General features: G+C 43.1%; 1 protein-coding gene across 1 annotated transcript; it reads right to left on the reverse strand.

The window, feature by feature from the left end:
• Positions 1-5,968: 5,968 nt before the first annotated feature.
• On the reverse strand, positions 5,969-9,400 carry LOC121857006 (helix-loop-helix protein delilah-like). The gene is made up of 2 exons (XM_042352810.1): positions 9,313-9,400; positions 5,969-9,073 (listed from the first exon to the last, which is right to left on the reverse strand). Exon 2 carries the CDS (start codon positions 8,929-8,931, stop codon positions 8,191-8,193), a length of 741 nt encoding a protein of 246 aa, XP_042208744.1. The 5' UTR covers positions 8,932-9,073; positions 9,313-9,400; the 3' UTR covers positions 5,969-8,190.
• Positions 9,401-10,872: the final 1,472 nt, after the last annotated feature.

Genomic DNA, 10,872 nt, shown 5'->3' on the forward strand with positions numbered 1-10,872 from the left:
CAGTTCACCTCCACCTACAGTTCACCTGCACCTACAGTTCACCTGCACCTACAGTTCACCTCCACCTACAGTTCATCTACAGTTCACCTACAGTTCACCTCCACCTACAGTTCACCTCCACCTACAGTTCACCTCCACCTACAGTTCACCTCCACCTACAGTTCACTTCCACCTACAGTTCACCTGCACTTACAGTTCACCTACAGTTCACCTCCACCTACAGTTCACCTCCACCTACAGTTCACCTGCACCTACAGTTCACCTGCACCTACAGTTCACCTCCACCTACAGTTCACCTCCACCCGGTTCACCTCCACACCCGGTTCACCTCCACACCCGGTTCACCTCCACACCTGGTTCACCTCCACACCTGGTTCACCTCCACACCTGGTTCACCTCCACACCTGGTTCACCTCCACCCGGTTCACCACCACCCGGTTCACCACCTCGTCTCATCATAGATCTTGACCACATTCATTTGGTCACCGGAGAGCCGCGATAAATCTCCGTGAACCAGGCCAGAGGTTATCAGCGGGAGATACGGCTCTTGAACCCCTCTCTCCTTCCCTCAAGCTGGTAGTGGGCGGTGGTGGGTGGGTGGAGTGAATGTGGTGGTGGGTGGGAGGTAAAGGGAAGATAATGGAGTGGGTGGGTGCTTGGTTGGTTGGGTGGGTGGGTGGTGTAGGTGGGAGGTGAGAGGGGTGGTGGAGGATGGGTTGTGGTTGGTGAGTGAGGGGTGTATGGGTGAGGTGATGGGTGGGGATGGGTGTGATGGGTGATGAGTGGTGGGTGGGGTGATGGGTGATGGGTGGGGATGAGGGTGATGGGTGGGGTGGTGGTGATGGGTGGGTGGTGGGTGATGGGTGGGGTGAGGTGATGGGAATGGTAGTGGGTAATGGGTGGGGTGGAGGGTGATGGGTGAGGGTGAGGGTGATGGGTGGGGTGATGGGTGGGGTGAGGGGTGATGGGTGGGGTGATGGATGGGTGATGGGTGATGGGTGGGAGGCCAAGGCTGTCATCTAGAAGGTTCTGCCACACAGCATTTGACCCTCATTAGGCTCTTCAAATTACCTCTCTCTGGGGGAGGTTAAGGGTCGTTACGGAGTTAGAATCTGTGGGTAACACGTCCTTGGTGGTGCGGGGGTTATGGTAAGTTATAATTGGTCTCTGATCAAAGTTTGCCGAGGATGAACTCCATGGATCAGCTGAAGATTAAACACCCTAACCTAACCTAACCTATCCTATCCTAATGCTCGCCTACCTTAACCTAACCAGTCCTTACCTTGTCTACTCTAACCTAAGCTAAATTACCTAATGCTAATCTAACCTAACCTACCCTAACCTTGTCTACCCTCACCTATCCTATCCTAAACTAACCCGATCTAACCCCCACAAGCTAGGGTGTCTAAACTTCAGGTGATCCAACTCTAAACTCTTCTGAACTAACCGTCAGTAATATTTATAGAGTAGTAGTCATTGTTACATATTAATCTAGTAGTGTCTGTGGTTAAAAGTGTATCATGATAAAGTTACAGTGATTTAATCGAGGTAATATAGCGAGTCGTGTCTTTCAATCAACATCGATTAGTGCCTGCGGTGTACACAAAGATAATCAATGTTGAGGCAAGAACATTTCCCCTGAACATGTTGCTGGATCAGTAAATCAATCATGGTGTCATTCTCACATCTCAGGGTTGGCGACCACGGCCCACCACTCCAAGTATTTTTAGAATGTTTTTATTAATCAATTCTCCCACATAATATAATTTATTATTGGACACTACATTTTTTCTTACGTCGCTCATCCATGTCAAGCTCTACCTATTCCCTGGTTCCCTTACCTTTAATTCCACCTATTGTTATCTCTATCATTAGCCCCACATCCTTAATTACCTAACTATATCAACCTATTATTCCCATCCTATAAGATTATCCCCATCGCTTTAGCTACTCAAGGTTGCCAAACATTAGCGCCTTCAGTATAAACACAAGAGTCAGTTCAGGAGTAATGTTGTTATTCAGATTATTAATGTTATTGTCATGGTTTAACACAGGTGAGGAGGCGGTGCAAGGTAGCCGTGACACAGGTGAGAGAGAGAGAGAGAGAGAGAGAGAGAGAGAGTGTGTGTGTGTGTACTGAATAACCACATAGGAGTGAAGAATATGTGGTATTCCCGTAGAGTTTATCAAGGACACACACACACACACACACACACACACACAACTAATTACAAAAAATCAACACCAACTAACTCATTCTTCTTCTTCTTCTGAGAGAGAGAGAGAGAGAGAGAGAGAGAGAGAGAGAGAGAGAAAGCGAGAGAGAGAGAGAGAGAGAGAGAGAGAGAGAGAGATGAGAGTAGAGAGAGAGAGAGAGAGAGAGAGAGAGAGAGAGAGAGAGACTAACGCGGGAATACGCGAAAAATTAATTCCTTAACCATCGAATACAATCTACCTTCGAAATAATCTATCTATCTATCTATCTATCTATCTAACTATCTATCTATCTATCGATATATCTGTCTGTCTGAAACCTCAAACGAAACAAAAAACAAAATCCTTCAATTCCTCCAAAAAATTATTTCCAGACCACGAGAAGATTGTAGGTGAGGAAGAGGGTGAGGGAGAGTGAGGGAGAGGGTGAGGGAGAGACGAGAGGGCGGAGAAGAAAGAAGAGATGAGAGAGACTTTCAGTGCATTATAATCAAGTTCCCGCAGGGCCTGGAAAGGTGAGGCAGCTTAGGTCACAGCAGGTCACGTTTATCAGCCAGAGTTCCTGAGGTCAGATGAGGTGGGGAAGGGAAGGGGAGGAAAAGGAGTGGTGGAGGGTGGGGATGGAGGGAGGAAGGGGGAGGGGTGTTGGAGTGGTGGGAGGGTAGGTGGGGATGGAGGGGAGGGAAGGGGAGGGTGTTGGAGTGGTGGAGGGTAGGGTGGGATGGAGGGGGGAGGAAGGGGGAGGGTGTTGAGTGGTGGAGGGTAGGAGGAGGGAAGGAGAGGGAGGAGAGGGCTCTAACCACGCCTTTTATGTCCTCCCCTGCTCACAGTGCTGATGGCAGGGTTCTAGTCATGATGAGGGAGGGAGGGGCGGGGTGGGGAAGGGGAGAGGGTGGGGCATGGGAGAGGGGATGGGGGAAGAGAGGGAGGGGGAGGGATAGGGTTGGGGGGTGAGAGGAGGTCCCCAGCCACTTCTGTGGCCCCTGGCGTCTTGTCTTCATACAGATTATAGTGTTGTTTGGTTGCTCTCCCATAATACCTTATTTCTTGTCAAAATTACATCTTTTCCTTGGTCTCCATCCTTTCAATTCTCTCACTCTCACTCTCTCTCTCTCTCTCTCTCTCTCTTAATATTTCTTACATCTCCTCTATTTACAAACATCCAAAAAAGCTAAAAAAAAAATATAGACCCCAATAGCATCATCAACCCAAACATCTTTCACATCAATAAAACTCTACATTCATTTTACTGTCCTAGTTAGTAAAATCCTCGCCCTTACTACCCTGACTGACACGGTATATACGGAGCGAGGATGATTTTTTGAAGAGGGTGTTTACTGCACTTAAAGATGAGTAAGTTATCTAAGTGATATATAAATTAATGTGATGTATATAATTTTCTCATGGGTTTAGTGTTGCTATATATATTTCTTCTATCCATTTCTATCCATGGATATATTTAGTTTAACATTGAAGATAAATATATTATTAATTTCTGGATTAAAAGTACACAATTACAAGAAAAAAAATCTTTATTTGAATTATATTGAACAACTCAGTATATTGAAACCCTCAAAATTTACAAATACAACATTATATACAAACAATACAGTACACAATCTACAGTAACATTTGACAATACACCCGGAAATATAATACATACAGCCATACATAAGGGTTATGGTAAGCTCTTATCCTATTGGTCCACAAGTCACTGACGTCACAACACAGTCATCTCTGGGTCTATATCGATTATATGACTTAAGACAAAACCCAAATTCTCAAAAGATCGTATAGTAAATATTCCAATTAAATAGTGAGGTGATAAAGCAGTTAGATTTAAACCCATTTTTTTTAAGCTTCGACGCAAACATTGAAGTCAATACGAAGCCAAATACCTGTTGGGAATTTAAAGTAATGATAAGGTTTTTTCTGATCTTCTTCTGTTAAGGGATAGAATTTAACGATAGGTGTGTGTGTGTGTGTGACCGGGTGATGAGTCGTGACGTGCAGGTAGACACACACACACACACACACACACACAGCCGACCAACCATCACGATATAACTAGATTCTAAAATAAAAGTTTAATTCTTCGTAAGTCTTAGATCCGACTAACTCATAAACTGGTGTACTGTAGATATGAAAATTATATTACCCTAAAAATCACACGAAAAAAAACCTCCCACAAAATCGACTTATATGATACAATATGATCTTAAAACAATGATTTATTTACAGAATATACATTACAATTATCACTTATATGAAAACCTAAAAAAAAAAAACAGTAGAGAAATTACTTAAATAAAAATAAAAAAATAAATAAAAATAAACAATAATAATAATAATACTAAACAAGAAGCTTATTTGTAGAGTTACGTATAAGGCTATGTTGTGTCGTCACCTCAGAGCACTGTATGTATGTATGTATGTATGTATGTATGTATGTATGTATGTATATAAGCGTGTATAGGTGAACAATTATGTGTATGCGCGTGTGAATATATATATGTGTGTGTGTATGTATGTATGTACGCGTGTGACTGTGTCTGTGTGTATGTATCTCGGGAACCTCACAGTATGAAGGCAGGTGAGGGTGTGAGGCGCGCGAACTGACTAGATTATCAGAGGGAAAAGACGGACTATCTCACCTTCGTTACCTCCCTCATTTATTATCTCTCAGCCACCTAGTAATATACCCAAGGCCAGGCTATATTAGGTCTCTATAAAGTTATATTATACCTGTGGGACATTTTATGACACCGGTTATGGCCAGGTTGAACTATACCTCTTTAAAATTATATTACATGGCCCAACTTATGATGTTGTTATATTAGGTTGTTTGGTCAAGCTATATTTTAAGTGGTATAAATTATTATTCGGCCAAGATTTATATTGTCTTTAGGTCATAATATGTCTGACGGTGGAAGTTATATTATCACGTTAAATTACACTATGTCCCGGAGATGCTATAATATGTATTTCTGTATTTTACCATTTGTTTTAGCCATATTGTCTCTCGGTTAAAGTATATAATATGGCTCTAGAATATATCAATAAAATATCATCCTATTTTAAATATAACGACGTCATTTAATTAAGGAATGTTATGTAATGTCTCTCACTATTGTTATTTAATGTCTCAACGAACATATTATGGCTATAAAGCTATATTACTATATGTATCATGGCCATGTTCTATCATTTCTCTCGATCATGGTGTAATATTTCTCATTTATGCTACAATATGTCTTTAGTCTCTCATGCTATATCATGTCTCACGGCCTTGCTCTATAGTGTCTCATTCACGCCATATTATTTCAACTGATCAAGATACAATATGTTATGTCTGACAGAATTATATTGCCTACGATAAGGCTATATTGTGTTTTAATTTGTCTTACGGTTCAGGCTATATTATGTCTTTTATTGTCTTACGGTCAGGCTATAGTGTGTCTTTTATTGTCTTACGGTCAGGCTATAGTGTGTCTTTTATTGTCTTACGGTCAGGCTATATTATGTCTTTTATTGTCTTACGGTCAGGCTATATTATGTCTTTTATTGTCTTACGGTCAGGCTATAGTGTGTCTTTTATTGTCTTACGGTCAGGCTATAGTATGTCTTTTATTGTCTTACGGTCAGGCTATAGTGTGTCTTTTATTGTCTTACGGTCAGGCTATAGCGTGTCTTTTATTGTCTTACGGTCAGGCTATAGTGTGTCTTTTATTGTCTTACTTATAGTGTGTCTTATTGTCTTACGGTCAGGCTATAGTGTGTCTTTTATTGTCTTACGGTCAGGCTATAGTGTGTCTCTTATTGTCTTACGGTCAGGCTATAGTGTGTCTTTTATTGTCTTACAGTCAGGCTATAGTGTGTCTTTTATTGTCTTACGGTCAGGCTATAGTGTGTCTTTTATTGTCTTACGGTCAGGCTATAGTGTGTCTTTCATTGTCTTACGGTCAGGCTATAGTGTGTCTTTCTGTCATGTTATCTCTCGCTCATGCTAACACGTCTCTTAAGTCATAGTATATCTCTCGGTGTTACAGGTAATATCTCTAAGTAAGCTCTACTATCTCCCAATCCTGGCTACATCTCTCGACGGTAGTCTCAAAAATTATAGTATCTCTTATTTCCGAGAGATTTTTTGGGTCGATAAATCTCCACTATTCCTCATTATTTCTCAATTAAATTCTTATCATTAATCCTATCATTGTATTAATAACTAAAATGAAACGAATTATTACATTTTTAAGGAGACATTTTTCACGGAATCTCATTAAATAAAATTCAAACCTTTTAATAATAAATTACTATTCAATTTACATATTTACCGAATCAAAATCCTTAAAAATTGTCTAAATAATACTACTCTATTTTTCATAATACTCTTCATTTATGGTTTAAAGTTGAATAAAATAGAATGTTCCTGTCTGGAGTTGTCTTATGAGGAACGCTATTACTTGGAGAAATTTAAAGGTGCTGAAGGAGATATGGGAAGCTTAGGTACTGAAGGCTCAAGGAAGATTTGCAAGGCAGATAGAGTAGTGTTAGATATGCATCGTATGTAATCTAGCAGTGAATTTGCTCTGTATGCAAATTAGTGGTAGATATTCACCGTATGTAAACTCATGGTAGATCTTCACCGTATGCAAATTAGTGGTAGATTCGCTCCGTATATAAGCTTGCGGGGGATTTGTTCAGTGCGTTAACTAACAATTAGACGCTCCGTAGGTAAACTTACAGGTAGATTTACATAGCAGATAAAGTTACAGTGGGTTTACTCGGCAGGTTAACTAACAGTGGGCTTACATGATAGGTAACTAACAATAGCTTAGCTCGACGAGGAAAACTGATAACAGATTCGCTCGATAGGACAACCTTGGAAGAGTATTTTAAGTAATTATTCCTACAGCTACACAGATATACAGAATGTACACTTATACTGCGGGTGTAAACACAAACCCAGGGTATGTGTGTGTGTGTGTGTGTGTGTGTGTGTGTGTGTGTGTGTGTGTGTGTGTGTGTAGGGTGTGGACAATACACCAGCTAGGTCAGAATACTCCATTTGGGATCAAAACTTACACAGGTAGTTAAAACACCAGCTGGGATCATATTAAGATCAACTTAATGATGGTCAATTGTCAAGCTCTTAGGGAATCAGTGATGGGGAAACATGCTATGTCGACCCGCAGTATCGTGCGATGTAGTGAATCTTGATAACAGATCATTTAAATTAAACTCAATAGTAATAGACGTCATCATTTGTCTTGAATTATCACGTATCACTTATTCATAAGTTATCGTTTACTGTGATTTATGTCTCAGCGTTCATCACTTGTGTTGAACAAGTGGTAATATCACTATTGATGGCACTGGTTGGCTTAACAGGTGATCTGAGATGAACACTTGACGCCCAGGTCAATGTACTGTACAAAGATTTTTTTTTAAGAAAAATTCTACTCATAGAAGAAACAGCTAACGCTAATCTTATGATAGCTACTCTTTATATATGTATATATATATATATGAATATATAATTATATTTTGCACTTTCTATTGACTATCTTTCCTTAAGTCATTCTCGATAGGTTCACGAGCCCGGGCAGTGTCAACACCACACACTCCCCCACCAATTATTAACGAGAGTTTCACTTATGCGAAATATTATCTATTTTAAAAATAGTTCATCTGTATTATCACATGTCACTTTATAGACGGAGAGATCCGCCCTTCGTCTGCACACCAGCAGGAGTAGTGACCAGCGGCCTAACGTCCAGAAGGAGGTTTAGTCAGCAGCAGGAGTGCCCCGGACCTGCGTCGCATGATACACTACACCAGCGAGTATTGGTGATGGTCAACCTACCACTTGGGTAGGATGGTCGCGGTCTTAGGTCTAGGGCATCACAACATCAGTGGTGAACTCGGCCCATGTTCAGTCCCTAGCAGGAGTGCCATGGTCTACTTCGTAAGGGATCACGACACCAGCGGGGAGTGGTGACCCTCAGTCCATGATCGTGACTGAGGATCAGTCCCCAGCAGCAGTGCCACAGCCTCCGTCTCTGACATGGGTGACAGGTAGGAGAGGGACTCCATACTGTCCTGGAAGACGCCAGAGTCTGAGGAAGTACACAAGAAAGACACAAAATCAGAGTCTGGTGACGTGTGAGCGATAGACTGATGAGTCTTGGTGGGGCTTCCAGGGCAGAGGTCTGGTTGAGGCTCCTGAAGGTTGGAGGCGTCCTGCAGGATGCTAGAGAGTACCCAAGAACAAGTGTCCTGGTGGGCGTTACCGTCAAGGATGTCTTGCAGGGACCTGATGTAGGCAGAAGCCAGCCTCAGCGTGGTGATCTTCGTCATCTCTGAGGCGGCGCGCCGACTACACACCCACGACGGTAACACACCACGCAGGCTCTCGAAGGCCGTGTTGATCTGCCGCATGCGGTATCTTTCCCGAGCGTTAGCTGTCTTCCTGCGGTACCTAGACAGTGGAGGCGGCCGTTGCTTGTGCCGCAGTGTATCCTGGATGCTCCACTCGCTGTCACAGCGACGCCGCGGGTGAACAGATCGCGGGCGGAGTTGGTACTTGAGGCCGGAAGTCCCCGGTGTCTTGTTATTCTGAACATCATTTTGTTCTTTGTTGTTATTGTTATTATTGTCGTCCACCACATCGTTCTCACCCTCCTGCGCTCTCACTGGTTTTTCTATTTTGGCCATTTTTCTGTTCACAAGTTTTTTCCTCAAGAATAAATATGAGTCAACAACTACGACACACTGGGTAACTTATGTTCAGCACTTCACTGTGACTGTCGGTGCACCAGTTATATCTCTCGCGTTAGTCTCAACACTGTCGGGTCATCTGCAACATGAGAGAAGTCGTGTTTAAATAACCTGTAGTAAAGGAGACGATGATATACATGTCTGAGACGTGATCTTCGCAATAGCAAAATTCCAAATTAATGACAAATATCATCTTATCTTCGCTCAAACTATAAAACAAATTCTAAAAATTAAAATGAACTCCTTCAGTATCAACGTTGTATATAAATCCAACTTGCTTTCAGCTTCAAAAAAAGTTGATCAGGAGAAGCGACTCACATGTGTGTTGTGCAGGTGTGTAAGGGAGGCGAGCGTGGAGGCTGGGGAGGAGTGAGACACACGTACTACCTCGACGCAGGACTTCAGCCCACTGAACCCTCGCCTGCCCTCCCACCCTCCCAACCCATGCCCGGCACCCTGGCCACGCAGCCATATACGGTGTACAATTTGCAATTTTTTCCGCTCATATTATCATCCATACGTTCGATTTTGACACGTACTGGATAATTCAAGAGTAGGACTACCTGCCAGGCACAGTAGTTGGCCCCTGGGAGCGACGGCACGGTGAGGAAACGTATCTATATTCACAGATTTGACCTGGAAACGCAAGAGGTCATTCTAGCCTCGACTCTCCACTGATGAAAGTTATGTACATGTAAAGCAACTGACCAGGTATCGCGGTTCTCTTTCGTACACTTTTAATGTGTACACATAAATAAATGATTATTGAGACGTCGCTGATGCGTAGATATGTGGTATGTGCCTTGAGTCATGTGTTAACTATGAGGTGATGGGAGGAAGGTATGTGGTATGTGCATTGAGTCAGGTGTTAACTATGAGGTGATGGGACGTAGATATGTGGTATGTGCATTGAGTCATGTGTTAACTATGAGGTGATGGGGCGTAGATATGTGGTATGTGCATTGAGTCAGGTGTTAACTATGAGGTGATGGGACGTAGATATGTGGTATGTGCATTGAATCATGTGGTAACTATGAGGTGATGGGTGTAGATATGTGGTATGTGATGGGGCGTAGATATGTGGTATGTGCATTGAGTCAAGTGTTAACTATGAGGTGATGGAGCGTAGATATGTGGTATGTGCCTTGAGTCATGTGGTAACTATGAGGTGATGGGGTATATTCACTAATGGTTAAGAAAGTGACGGACGTGGGTGAACTTTGGCTGACTGTTATAATTTAACTTGGAGTAACTGTGTGAGTGTCACTACTACAACTGCTGGCTGTCATTGATCATGTAAGCCTTGATGACGACACACACACGCACACACACACACACACACACACACACACACACACACACACACACACACACACACACACACACACAGACTTGGTAGGAGATGTTCATTAGAAATCTTCCAAACCAGCCACCTCACACCCCTCACCTCCTCTCACACCCTCATCTCCTCCCTCACAGCCCCACCTCTCCCTCACACCCCTCACCTCCCTCCTCCTCACACACCTCACCCTCCTCGCCCCACCTTCCTCCCTCACACCCTCACCTCCCCCTCACAGCCTCACACCTCACACCTCACCCTCCTCACACACCCTCATCTCTCACACCCTCACCTCCTCCCTCACACCCTCACCTCCTCCCTCACACCTTCATCTCCTCCCTCACACCCTCATCTCCTCCCTCACACCCTCATCTCCTCCCTCACACCCTCACCTTCTTCCTCACACCCTCACCTTCTCCCTTACACCCTCACCACCGACCTTCACAGTAGCAGTGACGCCAGACAGGTACTTAGTAATGGTGAGCATTCTGTGTGGAATATGAATGTGGAATGACTAGTGAATGGTGTTTATAATGATG

The sequence above is a fragment of the Homarus americanus genome, unplaced genomic scaffold, assembly GCF_018991925.1.
Source record: "Homarus americanus isolate GMGI-L3 unplaced genomic scaffold, GMGI_Hamer_2.0 scaffold44060, whole genome shotgun sequence".
In the NCBI taxonomy this organism is placed as follows: domain Eukaryota; kingdom Metazoa; phylum Arthropoda; class Malacostraca; order Decapoda; family Nephropidae; genus Homarus; species Homarus americanus.

Coding starts and splice junctions, on each gene's coding strand:
- LOC121857006 (XM_042352810.1), bottom strand. CDS start 8,931: ATGGCCAAAATAGAAAAACCAGTGAGAGCGCAGGAGGGTGAGAACGAT.